Here is a 25,349-nt window from a genome sequence, read left to right as displayed (position 1 = left end):
CTGGCAAACTTCAGCCGTTATAGCCCAGTTGTACTATTAGAGCCAAATATACAGCTGAGTTGTTTATAAAGGCTAGGGAATCTAAAAATAAATAATATATAAATATATAGATATATGTATCAAATGGGACTCTATACATTGAATGACGGGGTAGCCAGTGCTCAGGAAATTCATAAGTGTCCACATATGGGAACTACGGTAGTCTCATTTTTCTTATTTGAATCCAAAGCCAAGTCCTACCAGACAGACAGAAAGAAAAAGACATTACCTTGATGTGTTTGAGCGAGACTGCACGAAAGGCATCCGTCAGGTAACTCACTGCTCCCCGGTGGATCCCGCGTTCGTTCGGTCGTTGGGCTCCGTCCGTCACTGAGGTACTTGATGATTGGTCTCCTCTCTCGCACGGTTGCAGTCGCCGCTGATAAACAGCCAAGTGTTAAAAATGTGAGCGTTTGTAAACATAATCAGCAACATCTCAAGCCAGTCAGTGGAAAAAGGTATTTTGATTTATGTTCTAAGCGATGACACTTTGGCTTACGTCATATTCTGAGCTGGGGTGAGTCTGTCTCGTAGCGCCCTTAGCTTGGCTTCTCTGTCGCTGACCTTCTGAAGAGCAGCGGCGAGCAGCGTCTCGAGGTTATGCACGGTGGCCTTCTCACTCTCCAGCTCTTTTTTAACCTAAAAAAAAAAAAGCTTTTTACCGCAATTCACTTTCTTTCATAATTGCCCAGTTGATCGTCACCATGGCGAGCTCCACGCTTTTGGACGTAAGCTCGCAAGCGGCCAGCTCCTTGTCCGTGTCCAGTCTGGCGCAGAGCTCCCGGACGTAAACCAGGTCGGAAAGAATCGCGGCCGGCCCTTCCTGGGCTTTGCGTAGCTCCACGCCGATGGCGCCGACGAGGCCCTCCACCTGCCGCAGCTTCTGCTCCCGCGCTTGTAAGTCCGATTGCGTCGCTTGCAGGCGCTCCACCAATTCGAAATTCTCCTGATCCTGCGGTTTACACTTCAGTCAGCTAACAACCCTGATGAGAAATCTGAGTTGTGAATCACTTTGGGGTTCCTTGCCTTTGTCCTCAGCACATCCTCGATCCTGTACATTGCATTAATATACGAGCGCACGCTTATCTTGAGCTCATCCCGCTCACGCAAAACCAACTCCATCCCGGCGTGTGCAGCCTAGAGAAAACACAGCTTGGTGTTTTGGCATAAAAAAAAAAAAAAAAGTAAAATAAATATAAGGAATAAAGATGATGACTGTTATTACTTGCTTCTCTTTGGTCAGTGTGGTCAGGTCATTTTGTAACCTCATGTTCTCTCTCACAACGCTTTCTCGGGCGTCATCCAGCTGTTTTGGAAGGCTGGTGTTTGGCGCCCCCTGCAGTTGACTAACGGAAAAGACAATATTCTTCCATAAAGGAAAATACAAATAGTCTCCATCCACCAGAGTAACATTTCAAACTTTATGAATGCTTTTGGTATCAAATAATTCAAGTCAAGTATAATTATTTGAAAAATAAACCTTTGAGCTCGAGTTGCTTTTCTCCGCTTTGTTCCCGGCGCTGTCTCCTTCCTACCGTCCCGGTGCCGCTCGGCATGTTCTGCATAGTTCTTGCCATCTCTCAGCAGCAAGAGCTGTGCACGCAGCTCCAGCCTCTCTTGCTCCAGCTTCAACACACAACACGTTAATAGAGAAACTGTTCAAGTGCATCTGATTGGATACTTTTCCTTTTGTGTCATCATTGTAACATTTCTCTTGTTTCCCATGAAAAGTCCAACGGTGACAAGCAATGGCTCAAATGTGTTGAAACTTAACCTTCTGGACGGCGTTTTCCAGGTCAACAATCCGATCCAATCTCAGTAAACTACTTGAACTGGTCTCAAGAGGGTCCTGAGAATACAAATACACAAGAGGCGGAATCTTTTCATGAAGTCGTTTCAAGTCATACGTTTTTTATGAACTTACCGCTCTGATTTTTAAAAGGTTCTCCTCTAAATCTTTTATGATTTTCTGCTGACTTATAATGACTTCCTAAAATGACAAGGAAAATGGATAAGAATTTTTTTCTTTTTGTCCTCTTCTCTCGTTTCCTGCTTTGAGTATTCTCACTTTGGAAGCAGACAAGTTCCGGTAAGCGATATCCAGCACTCTCTTCTTGTCCATCTTGGTCTTCTGCATGATGTCGTTCTTCTGCGTCAGCTCTTGACACAGTTGGATGTTCTTCAGAGAGAGGTCGGCCACTTCGGTGGAAGACTTGTGTTGCAGTTCCTCCATCTTCTGTTCCAGTGTTTTGTTGCTCTCTTGCAGGTACTCGACCTGCGTGATGAAATTATTTACAATAAAGTCGATTAAAAAAAAAAAAGTGCCGTGTAATAAACATTTATTAGCTTTAAAAATTCAGATTGTGAATTATTGTTGGATTAAGTGGCCTTACTTGAAGGGTAAGATAGGCGATCAGTTTCTTATTGGTGTCGTTTTGAGCTTCCGAAGTGACGTCCCGGGGTCCATGAAGTGCATGATTTAGATTGTCGATCTCTTTGTCCCTCTCGGCCACCTACAAAAAGTGTTTGGAGGCAACTCAGTGACAACATGAACAACTCAGAGTTATAGTAGTTGTTAACTGACTTGGGTGAGTAAGAGTTTGATACACCCGTGGGCATTGTCCAGGTCCGATTTAACTTTGCTGATGTCTGTCTGCAACCCGTGAAGCCTACAAAAATAAAAATGGAAAATTAAGCAGGGTGGACGAACAAAAAGTAACTTTGGCTTCTCAACAAACCTTCCATCTGCCGGCCGCTGTCGGTCATCTCCTTCCGCATGATGAGGCGATTTAGGAGGAAGAGCTTTGACTTCATGGGTCTGCATTCTTTAGGTACACCAAGCTGCTTTCCACATGAGCAAAAAAATGTGCCAGGAACATAATAAAGATTTCATTCATCCATTTGTTGAATGTCATAATGGTGGTACTTATCAAAATAATTGAGAAACTTGGTTAGTAAAAACAAAATGTTTGCAAGAAAGCGGAGGCCCCAACTTTGGAGCCCCATAGAGGCGTGAGACTGTAGTACAACAACAACAACAACATTTGCATGGTATCATCAGATTAATAATAAAAGGGTATTTTAATTTGACCTTTGGTGACATGTTCCTGCTGCCACTTCATATTATTCTCCTCCCCAGCTGGCTGAGCCTTTCCCGTCCCGTGTGGTGGCTCCGAAGTGACATCACTGCATTTTTCTGAATTTTTTAGGATTCCCAGTTGACAGTTGACAATTCCGACGTGGGTATCCGCCCTCCCTAACTACTTTACACTAAAAGCGCCGCCGTGCAATTACGGAAATCCACAGCGAGTGTCACGTTAAATTGTTAAAATATTATTTCATATACACATACGCCGCTTGAAAAACACGAAGTCGACCGCAAATGAAAGCTTGGTAAATGTTTACGGCCAGCGTCGTGTGACGTCATCGGCTAACTCGCATAATTGAGCTAGCTACGGTTTCCAACGTAATAAAAGGCAAGCGCAATTGTACGGTAATGTCACTTTGGAGTAATTATCATTCATGATAATATTATTTCATTATTATTATTTTTAATAATATTATTTTAGACAGGAGGTTTGCACGTTTCATTAAAATCCCACCCCAAAAAAATAAATTTAAAAATCACGAGGACAATCATGAGCCAGTCCTTGATCCTATTAACGCGTCATAAAGGCAATTCCGTCAGTTTTTAATTTCTTTTTTAAAAAAAATCTAATAAAATCATATTCACATTACAAATGCAATAGTCCTAACAAGACAGGTCCAACTTTGAACACACAAATGCAAAGTCTAGTTGCGGACTTTCCTCACAGGTATGTCTGAAATATTTGTTTGGATTGTCATGAGTATTTTCACAAAACATGATGGGTATCTGCTAGTAGAAGCAGCAAGCACATATATACCATTTAAAAGTTAATGATTGACAATTCTCCAATGTTTGTGGCCGATAAGCACCATGGACAGCAACAAAGACACAAAATGGTCCAAGCTGAGGGCTCGCCTGCACATGCTGGGGTACAACGACAACCTTGGAGAAGAGTCTGTGCAACTTGTTGAGCAACTTTTCAGGTGGAACCATCATTTCTCCCTTTTGATCATTGTGAGATTGTCAACTGATTGTGAAAGTGACAGATAGATACGCACTTTAAAGTCAAATCATCGGTATAATGTTTAGTGATTTGGTCCACACTACGGAAAGCCTGCGCGAATCCCAACGATCAACAGCCAAGTCGGAAAAAGAAAGCCAGAACAGTGATGTCCGCCTAACGCGGGAGAACCAAGAGCTTCACTTTGAGCTCATGATGGTGAGAGGCGAAAGAGCCCAGGTGACCAGAGGTAAGAAGCACACGATTATCAATTAATTATCAAGTGACCACGTGAAACATCTCACTTCTCGGTCCAGAGTTGAAGGTCTACATCACGAAGCTGGAAAATGACGTCGCTTTGCTCAAGTCTTTGAACGAGCAGTATTTGCACGAGCTGCACAGCCTTGAGAAGGACTGCAAAGAAAAGGCCAAGCTCATCCGTCAACTACGTCGGAAAAATGTCAACGTTTGGGTACAGGCAGTAGGTAAAGTCGCAGGGCTTTGGATTGCAGTGTTAGCACAGACGTCTTGAGTCAATAACTTGTTTTGTCCTTCCTTAGATAGAAACAATCTGATATGTGCATCGCCTAATGCTGATGATCTGCTGCAGGGAGAAATCACAAATTTAAAAACAGAGCTGGAAAATTCTCAAGAGAGCATACAACACTTAAGTAACCAAGTACGATAATCATAAATGAAAGTCGTTCCCTCTTCAGACATTTCATTTAGCGATATTATTTCCACGTTTCACCAGACACAGATGGATGAACTCCAAGAGACCAATATGGCCCTGGAGCAGAAGCTCAAGTCAGCGCAGCACAAGTCCTCGAGCAAAGTGATCGAGCTCACCTCAAAGAATCACGAATTGTGTCAAGAGATCACGGACATCCGCGACCTCGCCAAGATGATGGAGATGGAGAAGAAGCAAAAGTTGGAAAAGGCTGAATTGAAGTTGCAAGATCTGAAAGTGAGAATGAAGATAACTTGGATCATTTTGGGGAGAATCATCTAAAAAAGATTTGTTTCTCCAACAGGCCGTCATCCGAAAGCTTCAGGGAGTCATTAAAGAGTTGGAGGATCAGCTCAGTAAAAAAACAATGGTACATATTGGTACATATTGAAGTAGTCATCCCAACCCACCATCTGTTTCACTCCTGATTCCCAATTGCAGACTTCAGAACTACCAGACGAATGTGAACAAGACCCGAAAAATATTGACCATCACAACGTCAACAATGTAAGCCCATTGACAAAAGTCACAAAGAAACAGCCTGCTTTAAACTGTCTTCTTATTTCTTCTTTTTTTTTTTTTTTTTTCCAGGAAACTTATAACCTAAGGGAGCAGAATGAAAAAATTGAGGCAATGTTGGAGTTCCTGGAGGAAGAGAATAGCAGGCTGCAGGCCAAAGTGGAGAAGATGATGTCTGTTGGTAAGATGCAGCTCATTTTGGACTTCTCTTGGATTTTGTTTGTGATCCCACAAGAGATTGTCCACCAGAGAAAGTCTTGGTGCTGGAGTTGGAGGGTTGGCGGACTAAATACGGTATTTGCGGACTGGAACGCTCGCCATCGCGTCTGGATGCCTTTGTCCAGAGTTTGGAAGAAGAAAGGGATCACTATCGTCAGGAAGTTGAACACTATAAGAACGTTCGAATGATGAGTCCCGTAATGGAGGTAGGAGACCCAGAACAAGATCAATTTGTTGAAAATACAACAGAAACGTCTTGACAGATGTTTCTTAATTTGCATATGCCAAAGGCCCAAGACAGCTCAAACATGTCACCCAAAATTCGAAACCCCAAGGATCGGTTCAAAGAGGCCGAAAACAAAGTACAGCAAGGGTTGAAAGAAGACCAGGCGACAGAAGATGTCTTGGAAGAGGGACTTCAGGTTAGACACCCAATTCCTAGAACAGCAACAAGAAGAGTAAACTTAATGCAAGCCATTTTCTCATCCAACAAATGCAGGAGAAGCCTGCAGGACCTTCTGTTGAAATCAGAAACCTGAAAGAGCAGCTTCGCCTGGCAAAGGCAAAAATCGTACAGGTTTCAGAAGAGCTTCAACTGGCAAAAGAAAAGCTCCAGCAGTTGACCTCTGAAAAAGACTCACTGGGAGATCATCTTGAAAAGGCAGAAATGGACATTCAGATGCTGAAATCGGGGAAAGACCAACTGATGGAGGAATTGAAGGTCAGTACCGGAAAGTCTCCTGTGTCCATGTTGGATCAAATTATTATTTTTCTAATCCATAGCAAAAGCAGCTGCAGTATGAGGAGCACCACTCCAAAACATCTGCTGAAATGTTGAAACTGGAAGAAAAGCTCAAAGAGGCAAAAGACCAAGTCCAGAAAGCGAAATCAGAAAAAAATGCACAGATGGAGGAAATGAAGGCAAGTACTGGGAGATGCCCATTTCTGCTCTTCATTTACAAATTCCTTCTCCATAGCAAATTCAGCTGAAGCATGACGACCAGCAACCAGAAATCTCTGCACAAATTGTCAAACTGGAAGAGCAGCTCAGAGTGGCAGAAGAAAAATTCCAGCATTCAACGACTGAAAAAGACTCACTGAAGGAGGAACTGAAGGTCAGTGCAGTTTGCAGTTGCCCCAAGCACTGCTATCAAGTCAAGGTCATAAACTGAATTCATGTCCTAACTATCCATCAACTTGAGATACGTCAACTGAGGCACGACGAGCAGCACTCAAAAACTACAGCGGAAATCGTAAAACTGGAAGAGAAGCTCAGAGTGGCAGAAGAAAAAATCCAGCGGTTGACGGGAGAAAAAGACTCACAGAAGAAGCAACTTGAGGTGAGCATAGTTTGCTAACAAAGCACAATTAAGATCATAAAATTGCATAAATGGAATTTTATATCCTAACTATCCATCAAAATCAGAAACGTCAGCTGAAGCACGACGAGCAGCACTCAGAAACTTCGGAAGAAATTGTAAAACTAGAAGAAAAGCTTAAAGTGGCAGAAGAAAAACTCCAGCGGTTGACGACTGAAAAAGACTCACAGAAGAAGCAACTTGAGGTTAGCATAGTTTGCTAACAAAGGAAAACATGTTAAAGTCATAACATTTCATAAACTGAATTTATGTTCTACCTGTCCATCAAAATCAGGAACGTCAGCTCAAGCACAACGAGCGACACTCAGAAACCTTGGACAAAATTGTAACGCTGGAAGAAAAGCTCAGACTGGCAGAAGAAAAAAATCAGCAGGTGACGGCTGAAAAAGACTCACTGAAGAAGAAACTTGAGGTGATCGCAGTTTCCTAACTAAGCACCAGTAGCAAGTTAAAGGTCATCAATTTGTAGAAACTGAATTTATGTTCTAACTATCCATCAAAATTAGAAACGTCAGCTGAAGCACGACGAGCAGCACTCAGAAACCTCGGAGGAAATTGTCCAACTGGAAGAAAAGCTCAGACTGGCAGAAGAAAAAATCCAGCAGTTGATGACTGAAAAAGATTCACTGAAGAAGGAACTTGAGGTGAGCGCAGTTTGCTTACCAAGCACCAGTATCAAATTAAGGTTTTTAATATGCATACACAGAATTACTGTCCTAACTATTCATTAAAATCACATACATCAGCTGAAGCACAATGAGGAGCACTCAAAAACCTCTGCGGAAATTATAAAACTGGAAGAGAAGCTCAGACTGGCAGAAGAAAAAAATCAGCAGGTGACGGCTGAAAAAGACTCACTGAAGAAGAAACTTGAGGTAATCGCAGTTTGCTAACTAAGCACCAGTAGCAAATTAAAGGTCAGCAATTTGTAGAAACTGAATTTATGTTCTAACTATCCATCAAAATTAGAAACGTCAGCTGAAGCACGACGAGCAGCACTCAGAAACCTCGGAGGAAATTGTCCAACTGGAAGAAAAGCTCAGACTGGCAGAAGAAAAAATCCAGCAGTTGATGACTGAAAAAGATTCACTGAAGAAGGAACTTGAGGTGAGCGCAGTTTGCTTAACAAGCATCAGTATCAAATTAAGGTTTTTAATATGCATACACTGAATTACTGTCCTAACTATTCATTAAAATCACATACATCAGCTGAAGCACAATGAGGAGCACTCAAAAACCTCTGCGGAAATTATAAAACTGGAAGAGAAGCTCAGACTGGCAGAAGAAAAAAATCAGCAGGTGACGGCTGAAAAAGACTCACTGAAGAAGAAACTTGAGGTAATCGCAGTTTGCTAACTAAGCACCAGTAGCAAGTTAAAGGTCAGCAATTTGTAGAAACTGAATTTATGTTCTAACTATCCATCAAAATTAGAAACGTCAGCTGAAGCACGACGAGCAGCACTCAGAAACCTCGGAGGAAATTGTCCAACTGGAAGAAAAGCTCAGACTGGCAGAAGAAAAAATCCAGCAGTTGATGACTGAAAAAGATTCACTGAAGAAGGAACTTGAGGTGAGCGCAGTTTGCTTACCAAGCACCAGTATCAAATTAAGGTTTTTAATATGCATACACTGAATTACTGTCCTAACTATTCATTAAAATCACATACATCAGCTGAAGCACAATGAGGAGCACTCAAAAACCTCTGCGGAAATTATAAAACTGGAAGAGAAGCTCAGACTGGCAGAAGAAAAAATTCAGCAGTTGACTGCTGAAAAAGACTCACTGAAGAAGGAACTTAAGGTCAGCACAATTTGCTAACTGAGCACCAGTAACGAGTTAAGGTCATACATTTGGAAAAACTGAATTAATGTCCTATCCATCCAAATCAGAAACATCAGCTGAAGCACGACGACCAGCACTCAGAAACTTCAGAGGATGTAAACCTGGAAGAGACGCTCAGACTCGAAGAAAAAATCCAGCGTTTGACGGCTGAAAAAAATTCACTGAAGGAGGAACTTGAGGTAAGTCTAGTTTGCTAACCAGGCAACCAGTAGCAAGTTAAGGTCATCAATTTGCAAAAACTGAATTACTGTTTTACCTGTGAATTAAAATCAGATGCGTGAGCTGAATTACTGTTTTACCTGTGAATTAAAATCAGATACGTGAGCTGAAACATGATGAGGAACACTCAAAAACCTCAGCGGAAACTGTCAAACTGGAAGAAAAGCTCAGACTAGCAGAAGGAAAAATCCAACAGTTGACGGCTGAAAAAGACTCACTGAAGAAGAAACTTGAGGTGATCGCAGTTTGCTAACTGAGCACCAGTAGCAAGTTAAAGGTCATAAATTTGTATAAACTGAATTTATGTTCTAACTATCCATCAAAATTAGAAACGTCAGCTGAAGCACGACGAGCAGCACTCAGAAACCTCGGAGGAAATTGTCCAACTGGAAGAGCAGCTCAGACTGGGAGAAGAAAAAATCCAGCAGTTGATGGCTGAAAAAGACTCACTGAAGAAGGAACTTGAGGTTAGCGCAGTTTGCTTAACTAAGCACCAGTATCAACTTACGGTCATACATTTGTATAAACTGTACTAACTAGCCATCAAAATTAGATACTTCAGCTGAAGCACGATGAGCAGCACTCAAAAATCTTTGCGGACATTGTAAAACTGGAGGAGAAGCTCAGATTGGCAGAAGAAAAAATCCACCAGTTGACTGCTGAAAAAGATTCACTGAAGAAGGAACTTGAGGTTAGCGGTTTGCTAACCAACCACCAGTATCAAGTTAAGGTCATAAATTTGATGCACTGAATTAACGATGTCTTATGCATCAAAATCAGAAACATCAGCTGAAGCACAACGAGCAGCACCAAGAAACCTCTGCAGAAACCATAAAACTGGAACAGAAGCTCAGGCTGGCAGAAGAAAAAATCCAGCAGTTGATGACTGAAAAAGACTCACTGAAGAAGGAACTTGAGGTTAGCGCAAATTGCTAACCAACCACCAGTATCAAGTTAGGGTCATACATTTCTTACACTGTTTTGTGCATCAAAATCAGAATCATCAGCTGAAGCACAACGAACAGCTCCAAGAAACCTCTGCAGAAACCATAAAACTGGAACTGAAGCTCAGACTGGCAGAAGAAAAAATCCAGCAGTTGACTGCTGAAAAAGACTCACTGAAGAAGGTTAGCACAGTAGCAAATTCCATCCACTCATCCATCCAATTTCTACCGCTTATCCGGAGTGGGTCAGAACTTTGCAAAAACTGAATTATATCCGAACTGTTTTTCCGAATCAGATAGATGGCGATCCAAGAACATCTGCTCCAGTGTTGGTCCAAACATTAAGAGACAGGAATCAACTGGCAGAAGAAACAATCCATTCGGTGACAGCTGACAAAGACCCTCTGAGGGACGAATTGAAGGTAACCCCTTTGGTATCTGTAACTCCATCAAAGGTTCTTCACCTAATCTGGAACTTTGATTTGTATTCATCTACACACTCTTCCCTCAAAATCCAAAGTTCTTCTGACTTTCTCATTGGCCTTGTTGTCCCACTATTGCTCTCCTCCCTCAAAGTCCAAAGTTCTTGTATGACTCCTCACTCATTCTTTGTTTTGTGGGATCAAGCTGGAGAACCTGGAGCTGCCGTCACAGATTCTTGCGCTACGGGATCGCGAACGAAATATGGAACGGCAGATGGATCGTCATGTTGGGCTTCTTCAGAATCCGGAGGTGACGGCAAGAGAGAGGAAAGCAGTCACCGGTCTTAGGTTGGTTACCGGCAGTATCGACACGGGCGAATCTAATGAACACCAAAGCGGGAGGGGGGGGCTTGACTTGACCGAGTCTTAAGTGAAGTATGAAAATTTTAAATTCATTCCATTAATGACATGTCATCTTGTCTAAAGGCAGCAACAAGAACAGATTCAGTATGCGCTTTTGGACCTCCAACAAATGCTGTCTGTAAAGAACAGCGAGTTACTCTCCACTCAGTCCCAGATGGAAAAACTGAAGGACATTATCGGTATGGCTGTAGGGCTCGTTTCATTTGTACACACGTTATGTTTCATTTCTTGTTGTTTTTGCAAATATTTTGCTAGAGTCGCTGAGTCAGCAAGTTTACCACCACAAGCAGGAAGCCGAAGTCCTTCGTATTTCTTTCTCAGCGTTGAAAATAAGAAAGGACGTCCTGGAGGAGGAGGTGGTGGCCAAGACCAGGAGACTGGCAGTTCTCCAGGAGCAGCTTGGCAAGAAGGTTGCTTCTGTTGTTTTTCCGCCATCCATAAACAAAGATGCACGAATGTCACACACGACTTTGGGAAGAGAGCCGAAACAATAAAACGCACCTCTGATGTGAGTATGGGCCATCACAGATGGACGTGGAACTGAAAAGCCAGGAGAGGGAACAGGCCGCTCAGAGGTTGCTGGAGACCCATCAGGAGGCGCTGTTGCAAATCACAAGAGACAACGAATTGATCATCGGGGAATACAGGAGGCTGCAGGACGACGTGGCCGCCACGACGCAGGAGAAGCAAGTCGGTACATAAATACACGCCGGTCAAGTCCCACTTGATTCAAATGAAATCATCTCATCTAGGTTGCACATGAAAGGATGGAGGAGGCTTTGCGTGAGCGGGAGGAGCTCAAACTGAGAATCCATTCTTATGTCAATACGGTGTCCAGGATTGAGGACATCTTGAAGACAAAGGTGAGCTTCAGATGGATTGTTACTGACTCAAAACATGATAATGTGGCTCGTTGGTCTAGTCGTATGATTCTCGCTTCGGGTGCGAGAGGTCCCGGGTTCAAATCCCGGACGAGCCCTCTTATTATAAAGGGTGTCGCAGGATCAGGAGAACCAGGATCTGGCGGAGCGGTTCCGTGCGGCACGCTCGGACGTACAGGAGCGAGAGCACCGATTGCAGCAGGTGGAGGGATTTATCGGCACCGTCCATATGGAGCTCCTCTCATCCGAGTCGGAACGGCAACACCTGCACGAAATCCTCGGGAAGAAGGTGCGCGAGTGTCAGCAGGTGAGACCCCAGTTCTTCTGTTTTTTTAGCGAGCTTGTCTTCTTGAGGGTCGGAGTGACTCTCGAGGTTTCCGGCCAAGTGACCCGAAACTAGATTTCTTTGCCTTTCTAGCACATTCATGACTTGCAGATGTACAAGGCACAAGTGGCGACGTTAGCCCAGGAGACGTCCCAATTTAAGGAGGAGTTCCGTGTCCTTCAGGAGGAGAAAGTGACTCTCCTGGCTGAACTGGTGTCAGTCAGAGAGATCTGCGTCAAAATGGACGCGGACAAGGAAATCGCCGCCCGGCAAATTTTGCTCAAGAGTATGGAACTTGAGAGGGTGAGTAAGTCAGAAAAATAAACAATGCAGACTGACAGAAATTGATTTTTGGAGGCTGACGCTAAATTCTGAATGTTTAATTGTCAAATTAATCAAAACTATGTAATTACAAAATTCCTATTCATATAAACTTTAATTATGAATGAAAGCATTTTTGTTTAATCCAATTTCTTGCTTAATCAAATAATTGACTCTTTATCCATTATTAAAATAGTAAACAGACACCTGAAGTCCAGTCACCAAATATTTGAACTTACCTCGTCGTTTGTTTGTTGCCAAGGCGATGACAAGAGAGGAGGACGCTCTGACAGAGGCGGTTCTCATCAAAGAGCACCTGGCCAGCGAGAAGCTGGTGGTGCGGAGCATGGAGGCCATGCTGTCCACCAGTCGACAGGAGATGTTCCAAGCCCACCAGGAGGTCAGCGAGAAGGAGGCGGAGCTTAAGGCCCTTCGCCACAAGCTCGCCCTGGCCGACGACAAGATGTAAGACTTCGGGACACATTTCTTGAGAGATTTTGCTGGAAATGGTCACAAATGTTTTGCTTCGGCAGCGCGGCGCACGCCAGGGAGGTGACCAATCTCCGTGGGAAAATCACTCATCTCCAGAACGAGATGGAAGTTTTGAGTCGCAAAGGCCTTGAGCGGTGAGCTGGAATGGGGAAATGACTCACAGTCTCAATTGTTCAAGGCTTTGTCATCTGTGTTTAGTGTTGACACAATTACCTTCAAAAAATAGCTTAGTTCTTAATTGATTTGAAAAATGACCTTACATCCCGGTGTGGTCTTTCTCCACAGCAATGCCCTTGAGGACACACCCTCACAAGATGTCTCCTTCAGGCCCTTGAGGGCCTCCTCACCCATAGACCACCAGCCCGCTTCTCGTCAGCCAGCCCCCGACACCTCTATCCAAGAAGAAGAGGTCAGCTTTGGGCTTACCTGACAGAAGGTCCTGGACTCAAGTGACCCCAGTTTGAACATCTACATGCTCTGGTGCCAGGGAGCTTTGTTAGAGTCAGTTGATGAGTTTCATTTGACAAAAGTAGTGATTGGCTGCCATCTTGTAGCAGATACACTATACAAAAATGTCTACATTACTCACGGATTTTCACTGCTCGTGGTAGGGCTTGAATAATTGGATCATATTGGAGCATTTTCTCCTTCTCACCTTCTGTTGATGGTTAAACATGAAGCGGGTCATATTGACCCATGGACATTCATGGGAGTAAATGGTATGAAAACACAATCCATGTTTATTCAACAAAGTATTTATAACATGACGAGGAAATAAAAACAAAACATGGAGGTAAACAATGTTGTATTGCACAGAAAATACAAAAATCCAAAATGTGCTTGAGACAATTCAGGCATAATTCTATGGCTCAATAAATACTCGTTGGCAAATGCTGGTAGAGCTATTATACAGTTATTTTGTTTATGGAGGACGGTGAAACAAAAAAAGATTTCATAGCAAATATATATTTGCAGTTGGATACGTTCATATATTTTGGTTGCTCCATCCAAAATGAAACTCACTGAATAAAACGTTAATTCATTAGGTGAGCTATTAATGAATATCCGAATTGAGCTGACGTGTTTTGAATACGCCAATAAATGAGAATTTCAATTATTAAAAAATTATGATTATATTATTATTATTATTTTTTTTAATCTGAGCTACCGCATGTAGTGATGGCTTGTGGCTCGAAAAGAAAATAAGTTGAGGGACACTATTAAGTCAAGATACCATTGTAGTTCCTGTAAATTAATGAGAAGAATGAAATATTAATTGTCTGACTGTGGAGTGGAGCTGTTGATGGACGTGCGCTGTGAGCCCGTTGAGACGTTATGGGACGATGAGCTCCTCAGAGGTGAGATGGACAGGCCTTGCCGACGCATTTCCTGCATCGCCCTCTCGCTGGCAGCACACACAACCACAGTGGCATCAAACTACTTTTTTGAACTGGTTACAGCGGAACCTCTTAAGATCCAAACTCAATCGCTGGTAATCCTCTGTACCGGAGATGAGCTACCGGGATATTCAACGTCAACTCAACTTTTTTTTTTAAATGTACATTTTTACGTTTCGCTGTGTGTTCATTTATTCATCACTAGGTGGCGATCATTGAACTCACCGTTCAAAGCGTTCTGACGTCAGCTGTCTGTTGAGGATGTCCATCTCTGTCTGCAGCTGAGAGACTTTTGTGCGAAGGTTGGACACCTCCCTTGCGTGCTCGACGCTGTCGTACGGCAATTTTGTTGACATTCATTGCATATCTTTGATTTTCCAGCTTTTGCGTCCTTACTTCTTCTTGTCAGCCAGGGTGAGCCTTTCGCGGAGGACCTTGAGCTCGGATTCCTTCTCACTGGCCGTCAGGTGAATCTGTATCTCTTTTTGGCGGTTGGTGGACAGCAGCTTCTCCACACTTTGTATCGCCAGTCGCTCGCTGGCCAGCTGCTTTTTCAGCAGCTCCGCTTCGGAGCGCACGTCCTCCAACTCTTCATTCACCTGGATGAGACCAAAGTCATCTTTAGCAAGCTGAGTTGTGAGCCATCGCTTGGTCCATTTTCTGCCTCACGCACCCTCTCGAGCTCCATGCTCTTGGACGTTAAGTTTCGGGCGGTGAGCTCCTTGTCGGCGTCCAGCTTGACGCAGAGCTCCCTGACGGAGGCCAAGTTAGACGTGAGGCCCGCTTTCTCCCCTTGGGCTTTGTGGAGCTCCTCCTCCAGTCGGGCCATGGTTTGGGCCAGCGTCGATACTTTGGACTCGTACGCCTGCAGGGCTTGGACATGCTAGAGAAAAAGCAATACAATTGAAAATGGCTGACTTTTTCCAATGTAATTCCAGGACCTAGGGTTGTGTGTCTCGCCTGTTGGATCTCCAGCTCCTTGTGGCTGACAATTCCGTGCAGGTGTCGGCGTTCTGCCTCTGAAGAGAGGAGCTCCAGGCGGATGGAGTTGGTGATCTCCTCAATCTGCTGCAGCCTGTGCTTCCGCTCCTCCACGTCCAAGTGGGCCGTACGATAGCGCTCCAGCAGGTCCAGTTTCTCCTGATCCTGCAAGGCCAACACGTCACAGTCATCTGACGCTTTATAATTTGCATATTGATGTCTTTCTCTCACCTTTGTCTTCAACTGATTCTCAACCCTGGCTACGGCGCTTATGTATGAGTGCACTCGGAGCTTCAGCTCATCGCGCTCACGTAAAGCCGCTTCCATCTCCATGTGGACGGTCTGGACGAGACAAAAGAAGCAAAACTTGGCTGTTCATTCTTTGCTTTTCAAATATGGCGGAAGATCATCGAAATCATATGATCCTGACTTGGTTCTCTCTGGTCATAGTAGTCAGGTCCTCCCGAAGCGTTTTATTTTCCTTGGCTGTGAGCTCGTTGGTTTTCTGTACTCCCCCCAGCACGATTTGGGTTTCGTCCAGCTGTTTCTTCAGACGGGCGATCTCCCTCTCACGGCTGTTCAGCGCCCCCTGGAGTTGACTAAAACACAATTGATCACAATTGTCGGTAATGTATGGTGGCAAAAAAAAAGGAAAAGTCTACTCACGCCAAAGATGTGTCCATTGTGGTGACCTTCAGTCTCACATCCTCAAGAGTCTTTGCCTGAAAAAAAAAAAAAAAGACATTTGTAATAAAAGCTGTGGAAACTCTTATGACATGTTATCAACATGCTTGTTAGAGAAACAACACTCAGGTTGTGTTAAAAATGAAAAAAAAAACCAAAGGGTAGCTCTACCTTGTTTTCAAGTTCCTCCTGAAGACTAACCAGCTTCTCTGCTTTTTGATCCACCTCATCTTGCAGGCCATCCTTCTCCTTATCCAGCGCAGAGAAGGAAAGCTGAAGGCGTTCCGCCTCCTGCTTGTACTTGAACACCTGCTGACGCAACATTGCTGCCAGACAAAAACGGAGAACCCACTCAGCCCAATCATTGAAAAAAACAGTTTTTTAACAGCAAAAATAATCACCTATGGTTTCATCCTGAATTTCCATCTGTTCCTGAACACCGTGAAGCTCTGAGGTCTTTATAGACAGCTTGTGTTGGAGGTCGGAGAGTGAAAACTGCATTTGCTCCTCCTGCAGCCTGACATATAAAAAAGAGGAAAAAAAAAAAAAAAAAGAGGAATTGCTCTCCTATGATTGATGTATCTGAAGTTTTTTGGGGGGAATTGAGCAAAGAAGCTTCAAAGGAACTACTCTGCATCATCTTGCAAACAAACCTCGACACAGAAGCCGTCTTCCTGTGCTGTGCCGCCTCTTCCGCGCTCTGAAGCAGCGCGCTAGACTGAACGTCCAGCTTCTGCTCCATGTCCCGCTTGCTTTCCTTCAGCGCAAAGAGCTGCGAGCGCAGGTCCAAGTTCTCCTGTTCCAGCTTCACATTGATGATTCATATCCGAGACAACAGAAACAAAAAAGACTCATAAACTTCGAATGTAGCAAACGTGAGGGAAAAAAACGATGAAGCACTGAACATCAGGCTTACAATGTGAATGCCATTCTGCATGTCAAGAATCCGCTTTTCTTGCCCGTGTCCATTTGGGAGAGCAGAAGTCTGGCCAATCTAATGAAGAAGATAAAAAAAAACAAGGTGGGGGGTCATAGAATGGTTATGAGCCGACTTGAGAGCTGGACTGAAGCATACTAACCTTAAATTCCTCCATCAGTAAGTCTCTCTCCGCCTTAACCTGCAGGATTTTACTTTCTGCCAGCCGGAGTTCCTCTTTCAAGTTCAGGACATCATCGGACGTGCTTGAGCTTTGACGGGTGTCCTGCAGCTCCTCTTGGGCCTGAATTAACCAGAGCGTTTTGGGGCCCATCTCAATTCAAATATCTTGGGGGAGGGGGGCAGAGTGGATTACCTGGTAAAACATGACTTTAAAGTGGTCTCTCTCAGCAGTGAGTGCTTTCACGTTTGTCTGGATGTCCTCCATGCGCTCCTCCACATCCTGCAGAGCCGCCTTCAGCAAGTCTCGCTCCTTCCCCAAAGTCAGCGTGTCAGACCCGCTTCCCTGAACACAAAGTATGTTCCGAATTCACAATATAGACAAAATAAAATTTGATACAGTGTGGGAAATCATCTCACCTTACTCACTGGACTCCTGCTCCGGAGCGGACTACGAACGGGGCTGCCCGCTCCGCTGACTCGTCTGTAGCGTTCAGCTTCCTGACGATAGCGGTCCCGCTCCTCCTCCAAACTCTTCACGAAGGCGTCCAGGCGCGATGGCGAGCGTTCCCTTCCGCAGACGCCGTGTTTGGCTCGCAAGGCTTCCAACTCCAGCACCATGTCTTTGTCTAGAAGGGCACAGAGAGGAAAATTTCACATCATGATTATCATGACCAAAATAATCATATGAAAACATAATCTTACCAGCAGCCATCATCTCTTCCATTTTGTCTTGCAGCCTGACACTCTCCGCCTCCAGGAAGTCCAGCGTTCCCTCTAATGTCTCCTTCTGCCTTTGAAGCTCCATCAACTGATCTTCAAGAGAGGCCTTTTCACAATTCTGTTCAGAAAGCTCCTGGCGTACACACAAATAAGACAAGAGTAAATCCCAAATTGCATCGGTCAAAATCATCTCATAAAAGTCAATTACGCCAAATACTTACCGCTGTTATTTTTTTAAGCTTCTTCTCCAAATCGTCAATGACCTCTTGTTGCTTTTTTATGACTTCCTGCGTCAGGGTAAATCACCAACAATCATTTTTGGTTTTGTCTCAAGGAGACACGGCGTTAATAACATGCTTTCACGTCCTCACTTTATTATCCCGCAACTCCACGTCGGCCATTTCCAGGGCTCGCTCCTTATCCATCTCCATCCGCTTGGCCAGGTCGTCGATGTGCGTCAGCTCCTGGCACAGTTCAAAGTTCTTCAAGGAGAGGTCGGCCACTTTGCTGGAGGAATTGTGCTGCAGTCCCTCCACCTTCTGCTCCAGCTTATTGTTGCTCTCTTGCAGAAACTCAATCTGCTTGGCACAAAGCAACTTTTTTTTGTTAACCTAAAGCAGGGCTGAACTTTCTTGATGGCACGATAGGCTCACCTGATGGTTGAGGTGGGCGATCAGTTTCTCGTTGTTGACCTTCTGAGTCTCCAAAGAGACGACATCGCGAGGTCGGCCTCCGTGAAGTGCACGGTTCAGACGCTCGATCTCCTGGTCCCTGTCACCAACCTAAAAAAAAAAATAATAATAATCCAATCACTTTACTTTAGATGTCAATAAAACATTATCCAATGAGTTACAGGCTACTTACTTGGTTATTTAAGACCTGTATGCATTCATGGGACTCGTCTAACTCTGATTTGACTTTTGTGACTTCATCCTGCAGCTCAACAATCCTACAAATCAAAATGGCAGATAATATTTTCTTAGCAACTCTAACAACTTTTGTGGAGAGTCAACTTTTTGTATACAAGCCAATAAAAATGAAATTGCAACCTGTTATCAGCCAGTAGTAGTAGATCTGCTAAGTACGGATCGTCGGGCTGGGCTGCGGGATACCTCGATGTCACAGGTGGAGGGATGAGCTCATCCGTCTGCATTCTCTGACGTCGGAAAGCGATGCGGTGTTTTTTGCCACCTGGTAAAAACAAGTCAAGATGTTCAGTATGTGTAAAAAAATCTGTCCATCCACCCGGGTTTAGTCATTACCTGGCGTCTGCACCACCGCTTGGAAGTTCTTTTCCTGCAGTTGCACGATGCGCTCAGCTTTGGCTTTGCCGTCCTTCTCCAGGCAGCGGATCTTGTGCGCGTACTGATTATTCAATAACTTCAGGTCGCACACGTCGTGGTCTAGTTTTCTGATATGTTTTTTTAAGTCTGAAAGGAGACAGGTGAGATTTTTAGGAGGGGATTATTATTGATGTTTATGGCTAAAAACACATCTTCACTTCTTACCTCTAGTCATAAGCTCCATCTCCTCCTTCAACTTGAGGACCTCCTGGTGAAGCTGGTTGTTTTCCCTGACCAGCCTTGCATTATCGGCTCTATAAGGCTCCAGGAGGGCGTCACAGTTTTGGCTCTCTTTTTCTGACTTTGCTGAGAGTTTTGCATTACGCAGGCTTTCTGTCGTGTGGACCAGATCACTGAAAAAAAGAGCATTTCTTGTGCTTTAATTCAGAGGTTTGCTTGAAGTTGCCAGGCAACATTGAAGTTCCTGCTCAAGTGAAAACATTTTTAGCAAATAATGTGCCGTGGTGTGTAGGAAAGGAGAGCTAAACGATTTACATAGGTGTTGGTTTCTGACATAACTTTCATAATTACGCTTGAATGACATCTCTCTCAATTCCCAGCTCGTTTCTTGGGTTCAAATAAACGTCACATACATTAATTACAAGTTTCCTTGGGTGTGTTTTACCTGAAAAGCTTCTCGACGAGTGGTAGGTTTTCAATCCCCAGAGGATGCCTGTAGCCCAGCTGGTCCAGACGCCTCCTCAAGTTGATAAATTTCCTCTCCGCGCTGCTCTCCATGACGCCTAAGAAAGAGTAAAAAAAAAAAAAAAAAGTAAAAAAAAAAAAAAAAACGAAACGGCGCATAGCTGTCGGACACAATGTGTTAAACTACCACAAATATCATTTAAAAGGCGGGAAAGGAGGGCATCTAAAAACTACTTAGCTAGCTAACATTAGCCGAAAGTTACCAACACATTTTTAGTCATTTTTAACCAGGTTGTTCAGCACAGCAGCACAAATTAATCATTTATTAACATGACAAAGTTGAAAATGTTACTACATTTAACCCAACCTACCTCCTTAGTCGGAAGGAAGCACTTTTGTCTGACAGCTACGACAATTTGGCATAGCAGAAATGGGCGCTATCGTAACAACGGTATTATTACACGAGAAAATATTGCACCCAAAAATATTAATTGGGAGTGAGCGTTTTTTAAGCTGTTTTTAAGTAATTTGAAAAGAGCGCCGATGACCTCAGGTTAGCATTCGTCACCATGGTAGGAAGAAACAAAGAGGGGGACGCGCGTTTTACCCAACAGCGTCGCCCGTGTAGACAGTCGGTGTATCCATCTAATAGGTCCGACTACATTGCCTTATACCGCCACTTAATTGCTGTCGACTGAAATGACATCACTAGTGTACGGGCTCAGGTAACAACCGTCACGGCTCACCTGTTTTTGGAGTTTGGTCCTGTGACATTCGTACTGTGATTCCATTTTGCCAAATATTGCCACAACATTCACAAGTTGTACACACCGGAACTACATTTACGTCTCTGTTCCTAGACATGCTGTTTCGGTGTAACACAAAACAATAACACTGTGATTCAAAAATGACTTGGAGCGCTTTCGGCTTCAGTCTGATAGATTTTGTGTGGCTTATTTTGTCTCTTTCTTTTTTTGCGGCGCTGTGGGCACACAATATAGCAAAGCGCTTGCCCTCGAAATACCAAAGGTGTTTTTTCAATGTGCTGTTCCAGGATCTGGTTCGGTACGGGAAAACCAAACAGAATCTAAAACGCGAGAACTGGTTGTGCATGTTTGACGTGCCAAAGAGGTAAACTGTATAATACATTGTTTAAACTATATGAATATTCTTATCTAACCGCAAATAAAAATATTATACCTCCTCATTTAGGTGGTTCTGGCACTTCTACGCCACCTCTTTGGTTTGGAATGGTCTCCTTTTGGCTTTCAGCCTCAACGTGACACTAAGACAATTATATCCAAAATGCCTGTTCGACCTGATAAATGTTCTATCTGGTACATCACATACAGAACACCAAGGTAGATTAAATCTATACTTGTACTCTTGTATGCAACTTCCAATATTCAGCTTGTTAAATATGATATGATGTGGTATGCTTTGGATCATTTTGTATGTTCCTTGCATAGCTCCCCATTTGAGCACGGTGCTCCTGCAGCTACTGCTGTTATCACACTCTCTCCGAAGGCTTGCGGAGTGTCTCTACGTCAGCGTCTTTTCCGACGGCGTCATCCACCTACTGCAGTACGCCTTCGGCCTGGTCTACTACCTCCTGCTGGGGCTGACTGTGCTCTGCTCAGACTGTCAAAAAGGTCAAACGGAACCCCTGAAAGTTTCCCGATAGATGCTCTTCTTGATGTTCACGTAGGTTCCGCTTTCCTTTTTTTGTGATTATTAGGAAATGGGCCTCTGTTATCCCAACTGGAGTGGTGTCACGTTGCTGGGCTTGCACTTTTCATTCCGGCCTCTTTACTACAGCATCAGTCCATGGTGCTTTTGGCTGGACTCCGTACTGGAAAGTCAGGTGTCAAGTTTTTGAAAAATACCACAATTTTAGTGGAATCTTGTATGTTTCTGCTTTTCTCCTGAGGCAGGTGCTAATGACCTGTTTAAATCTACTTTGTCATCATTTTCCTAAACGCTATGTGTCTCCTCTTGCCAACTACTTATAGACCAGTTAATGTTAGTTTCTCTTGTTGATACAGGACGAGTGGAGACACTAGCTCACCGGATGCCAAAAGGTGGCGGCTTTGAGCTGGTGTCGTGCCCACACTACTTGGCCGAGCTGCTCGTGTACATCTCGCTGAGTTTGGTGGCCGGCGGTCTTTCGCTCACGTGGTGGCTGGTGGTCCTGTACGTATTCTTCAACCAAGCGCTGGCCGCTTTGCTCTGCCACGATCACTACGTCGGTAAATACCCGTCCTACCCAGCGCATAGAAAAGCATTTATACCTTTTGTGATGTGATGTGTTTATTCGATTATGATCTATTGTGTGTATTGAGGCTGGTCTAAGTAAGTATTGCTAATAATAAATGAACAGTTATGCAATTTAGAATGACTGTCTGGTTATTGGAAAAAACATTTTTGGTGTATCCTTATTGTGTCATAGTGAGAGCTGTATCTAATATATTGGTTATCATAATTTATTGATCTTAAGAGGTAAAATTTGTGACAAATGTCAATGTAAGCAAGAAAGAAAAACATTTAGTGGAAATCAAAATACTATTCACGATTGTCTTAGATATCATAACAATAGAATTATATTGGTAAGACGTGATATATTTTTATCTTTGGTCCGTTTCCGTATTTTTTTATTGGCGTTTAAAATCATCCAATCGGTCAACCTCTTAGACCCGCCCTATGTGGCTACGTCATATTTAGCCCAACCAATCACAACCGCTTTTCCTCCGTGCGGTCGTAAAAAGAGAACAACTTCCTCTGGAGTTCACGCGATACAGTCCGATTTATGATATCCCATTAAATGACGGCCAAAAGATGAAGTTCCTTCTTTTGGCGGGTACCGGTGGGCTCTAGCTAGTTGCTGGAGGGTGGTAAAGACGCGAGCGGGCGGCTAAGAACCCATAAAACAAAAATACGAATAATAATGCCTCTCAGGGTTGGCGGTGGAGATGCCCGGGCAGCAGCGAGCTTCTTTCTCCCGCTCGTCGCTTCGCTCTTCTTCGTGTTGCTGGTCGGAGTCGCGGCTATTCCCGAGGAACCAAACGCTGTCAAGGAACAGGCTCCCATTGAGGTAATTTATGACAAATAATTGCTTAACTACCCCGAAGATAATTGTTTTTCCTGGTACGTTTCTTGCTTTCCCCTCTGAGCGTAGCCGCTACATGCTAATTGAGACGTGTCATAAACAAGGAGACTCAGCTAGCTAGCCAAAATATGGAACGTTAGGTAAGCAAGTCGTACTACACAAATATGTTATTGGCCAAGTAAATGTTTCATCTAAAAAGTTTGATTGCATTTGATAGGGACACAATAGCTTGCGTCATGCTATTTTACACGCTATAGCCTAGTTTGGGGTCTGGAGCATATGTTGGGGCGGAGCTAAGTGTAACCTGGGTTGTATGGAGGTTATGGAGTCTTTGCTGCATGTGCATGCACCGTTTTGTTACATTCCGGTTTTTTAGGGTATTTTTCATGTTTTTTTTTTTTTTAAAGAAAAAAACAACTGTCCCTCCCCTGGTGCCCGTGGTGAAGGAAAATGACCTCAGCAAAGGGAACTTGGGATTCATCCACGCCTTCGTGGCCGCCATTTCTGTCATCATTGTGTCGGAGCTGGGCGACAAGACCTTTTTTATCGCCGCCATTATGGCCATGCGATACAACCGGCTCACTGTGCTGGCCGGCGCCATGCTGGCTCTGGGGCTCATGACCTGTTTGTCTGGTAAGTTATATCGTGGAATACCCCATTAAACTCATTTTTGGTGAGGGCCACATTGCTTAATGCATCGAGCATGTACACAAACGAGTTCATATCACAAAACGCATGCTTATGTGACAGACAAATGTCTTCCTTTTGTCTCCTGCTCACCTCAGTGCTGTTCGGCTACGCCACCACCATCATCCCCAGGATCTACACCTACTACGTGTCCACTGGCCTCTTCGCTATCTTCGGTGTGCGCATGCTGCGCGAGGGCCTGAAGATGAGTCCCGACGAGGGCCAAGAAGAGCTGGAGGAAGTGCAGGCTGAGATCAAGAAAAAGGATGAAGAGGTGCGTCCCCAAAGGATGTTGCATCAAAATGGCAGGAAAATGTTGTCAAAGTGAAGCTCCTTAACCCATGTCAACAAAGTTCCCTGATACTAAGGTTGCAGTGGAACCGGCTCATTGTATATCTTTTCTTTCTGCTCAGCTGCAACGTTCCAAAATGGCCAACGGCATGCCGGACCTGGAAGCGGGGTCCGGCTCGACTTTGCCGCCACAGTCATCCAGGTGGCACAGCGTCATCTCGCCCATCTTCCTCCAGGCGCTCACCCTCACCTTCCTTGCAGAGTGGGGCGACCGCTCCCAGCTCACCACCATCATCCTGGCTGCCCGTGAGGTGCGGCATGTCACACAGCAAACTTTTTTTTAAAATACTTGGGTCTTTGGCGTTGATGAAATAAGCAAAACACTGAGACCGATGTACTTTTTTTATGTTTAAAGTAAACAAAAGGACAACACTCATAAGAAGCTGCTGTAGGCCACAACTCGGACTCAGATCCTCACACATAGATTAACCTTGTCAGAGATGTTAAAAGATTTGGAAACTGTGACTAATACATTTAACAATGTCTCCTTTCAAAACCCAAACCAGGATCCATTTGGCGTGGCTGTGGGCGGCACGCTGGGACACTGCTTGTGTACAGGCCTTGCTGTGATAGGCGGTCGGATGATTGCCCAGAAAATATCCGTCAGAACAGGTGAGACCGCTGGAAAGGGAATTTGATGAAATACATCAGTGTTTAGCACATTGGCACCGCAGTTTGTTGAGGCTCAGGGTTCGAATGTCACCGCTTTTCTTCTCATCTTTCAGTCACAATCATCGGCGGGATCGTCTTCCTGGCGTTTGCCTTCTCCGCTCTCTTCATCAAGCCCGACGCTGGACTGTGAGAGCGCCACTGAAAGACTCTTTTGAATGTACATACTGTAACCAGTAGTCGCTGTAGGGATTGTACAGTATTGACCGAAAGACCCAAGTCCCCTCCGCTGCAGCCTTCTAGCTCCGAGGCATTCTGGAAGATGTAGTCCGAAGAAAATGGAAAATGGTTACTGAACTTGAAGACAGCAGTCATTTGCTTCACAGCTTTTTTTTTTTTTTTTGTGTTGAATTTAAAAAAAAAAAAGGTACTCAATGGTGTCATTAGATTTGTTGGTGATCTTTTAATTCAGGAACACATTTAATCAATTTACTTTTGATTTATCTTTTTTTTTCTGCTGTATTGGGGCGCAAATCACTCCAATGTTTTTTCATCCATCTTCTATTTATTTAGTTTTGTGTTCTTTTCAGAGAGCAGTGGCCAGGAAATATTTTTGTAAATGTTTGACAAGTCAACAGTGAAATGTGTAACGTCGCAAAAATTGATGGACACATTGATTCAAAGCCTTTTAAAGTTGATTTGCTCAATAAAAAATAAATGTTATCCTTTGCTGTGTGAGCCAAATAATCTTTACTCTAGAAACTCTCCAAATTTTGCATGTGAATGCTGTTGACAGTGAAATGCTGTTGAATTAATCCAAATGTACAACCAGGAGCGCCATCAAGTCGATTATGAGTGGACCGACTGTCTGACCAGTCCACGG

General features: G+C 44.0%; 5 protein-coding genes and 1 non-coding gene across 9 annotated transcripts; 4 read left to right on the top strand and 2 right to left on the bottom strand.

Moving 5' to 3' along the window:
* Positions 1-90: 90 nt before the first annotated feature.
* LOC147047321 (uncharacterized) lies at positions 91-7,087 on the bottom strand. Its single transcript, XM_085928064.1, has 14 exons — positions 3,131-7,087; positions 2,778-2,880; positions 2,624-2,708; positions 2,433-2,552; positions 2,108-2,314; positions 1,964-2,029; positions 1,814-1,888; positions 1,520-1,665; positions 1,265-1,385; positions 1,066-1,176; positions 743-991; positions 539-678; positions 320-418; positions 91-236 (listed from the first exon to the last, which is right to left on the bottom strand). Exons 2-13 carry the CDS (start codon positions 2,861-2,863, stop codon positions 367-369), a joined length of 1,458 nt encoding a protein of 485 aa, XP_085784190.1. The 5' UTR covers positions 2,864-2,880; positions 3,131-7,087; the 3' UTR covers positions 91-236; positions 320-366.
* Positions 3,760-13,943, top strand: LOC147047319 (uncharacterized). Of its 3 annotated transcripts, XM_085928044.1 has the most exons (40): positions 3,760-3,854; positions 3,994-4,110; positions 4,217-4,377; positions 4,445-4,612; positions 4,688-4,806; positions 4,882-5,094; positions 5,162-5,227; positions 5,299-5,364; positions 5,449-5,557; positions 5,626-5,801; positions 5,886-6,017; positions 6,095-6,316; positions 6,379-6,516; positions 6,573-6,710; positions 6,798-6,935; positions 7,022-7,159; positions 7,249-7,386; positions 7,481-7,618; positions 7,721-7,849; positions 7,944-8,081; positions 8,184-8,312; positions 8,407-8,544; positions 8,647-8,775; positions 8,865-8,996; positions 9,134-9,271; positions 9,366-9,503; positions 9,590-9,727; positions 9,817-9,954; positions 10,035-10,163; positions 10,277-10,402; positions 10,608-10,750; positions 10,889-11,004; positions 11,081-11,235; positions 11,354-11,515; positions 11,578-11,688; positions 11,828-12,013; positions 12,125-12,334; positions 12,615-12,817; positions 12,886-12,978; positions 13,130-13,943. In XM_085928044.1, the coding sequence occupies exons 1-40, from the start codon at positions 3,823-3,825 to the stop codon at positions 13,272-13,274; spliced, it is 5,535 nt and encodes a 1,844-aa protein (XP_085784170.1). In that variant the 5' UTR covers positions 3,760-3,822; the 3' UTR covers positions 13,275-13,943. The 3 variants fall into 3 exon arrangements, with proteins under 3 accessions (XP_085784170.1, XP_085784171.1, XP_085784172.1); XM_085928045.1 differs by lacking the exons at positions 3,760-3,854; positions 3,994-4,110; positions 4,217-4,377 and having other exon boundaries at positions 4,479-4,608; positions 4,688-4,798; positions 13,130-13,941; XM_085928046.1 differs by lacking the exons at positions 3,760-3,854; positions 3,994-4,110; positions 4,217-4,377; positions 4,688-4,806 and having other exon boundaries at positions 4,493-4,612; positions 13,130-13,941.
* On the top strand, positions 11,733-11,804 carry trnap-cgg (transfer RNA proline (anticodon CGG)). The gene has a single exon. It is a non-coding gene; the product is annotated as a tRNA-Pro (tRNA).
* Positions 13,551-20,337, bottom strand: cep135 (centrosomal protein 135). Its single transcript, XM_085928047.1, has 25 exons — positions 20,085-20,337; positions 19,694-19,811; positions 19,234-19,421; positions 18,988-19,155; positions 18,775-18,916; positions 18,590-18,674; positions 18,379-18,507; positions 18,097-18,303; positions 17,947-18,012; positions 17,708-17,858; positions 17,423-17,631; positions 17,199-17,348; positions 16,986-17,126; positions 16,823-16,900; positions 16,560-16,711; positions 16,308-16,423; positions 16,078-16,232; positions 15,889-15,944; positions 15,653-15,821; positions 15,454-15,564; positions 15,202-15,387; positions 14,915-15,124; positions 14,638-14,840; positions 14,467-14,571; positions 13,551-14,249 (listed from the first exon to the last, which is right to left on the bottom strand). The coding sequence occupies exons 2-25, from the start codon at positions 19,804-19,806 to the stop codon at positions 14,117-14,119; spliced, it is 3,423 nt and encodes a 1,140-aa protein (XP_085784173.1). The 5' UTR covers positions 19,807-19,811; positions 20,085-20,337; the 3' UTR covers positions 13,551-14,116.
* A 261-nt stretch (positions 20,338-20,598) lies between these two features.
* srd5a3 (steroid 5 alpha-reductase 3) lies at positions 20,599-22,085 on the top strand. 2 transcript variants are annotated; one of them, XM_085928385.1, is made up of 5 exons: positions 20,599-20,844; positions 20,926-21,074; positions 21,183-21,365; positions 21,452-21,577; positions 21,759-22,085. In XM_085928385.1, exons 1-5 carry the CDS (start codon positions 20,621-20,623, stop codon positions 22,016-22,018), a joined length of 942 nt encoding a protein of 313 aa, XP_085784511.1. In that variant the 5' UTR covers positions 20,599-20,620; the 3' UTR covers positions 22,019-22,085. The 2 variants fall into 2 exon arrangements, with proteins under 2 accessions (XP_085784511.1, XP_085784513.1); XM_085928387.1 differs by having other exon boundaries at positions 20,701-20,844; positions 21,241-21,365.
* A 386-nt stretch (positions 22,086-22,471) lies between these two features.
* Positions 22,472-25,204, top strand: tmem165 (transmembrane protein 165). Its single transcript, XM_085927888.1, has 6 exons — positions 22,472-22,804; positions 23,227-23,452; positions 23,605-23,780; positions 23,920-24,108; positions 24,364-24,469; positions 24,583-25,204. Exons 1-6 carry the CDS (start codon positions 22,658-22,660, stop codon positions 24,657-24,659), a joined length of 921 nt encoding a protein of 306 aa, XP_085784014.1. The 5' UTR covers positions 22,472-22,657; the 3' UTR covers positions 24,660-25,204.
* Positions 25,205-25,349: the final 145 nt, after the last annotated feature.

This window comes from Syngnathus leptorhynchus, chromosome 13, assembly GCF_054491065.1.
Source record: "Syngnathus leptorhynchus isolate UIUO chromosome 13, UIUO_Slep, whole genome shotgun sequence".
Classification (NCBI taxonomy): domain Eukaryota; kingdom Metazoa; phylum Chordata; class Actinopteri; order Syngnathiformes; family Syngnathidae; genus Syngnathus; species Syngnathus leptorhynchus.
This window is presented reverse-complemented; position numbering and strand designations above follow the sequence as displayed.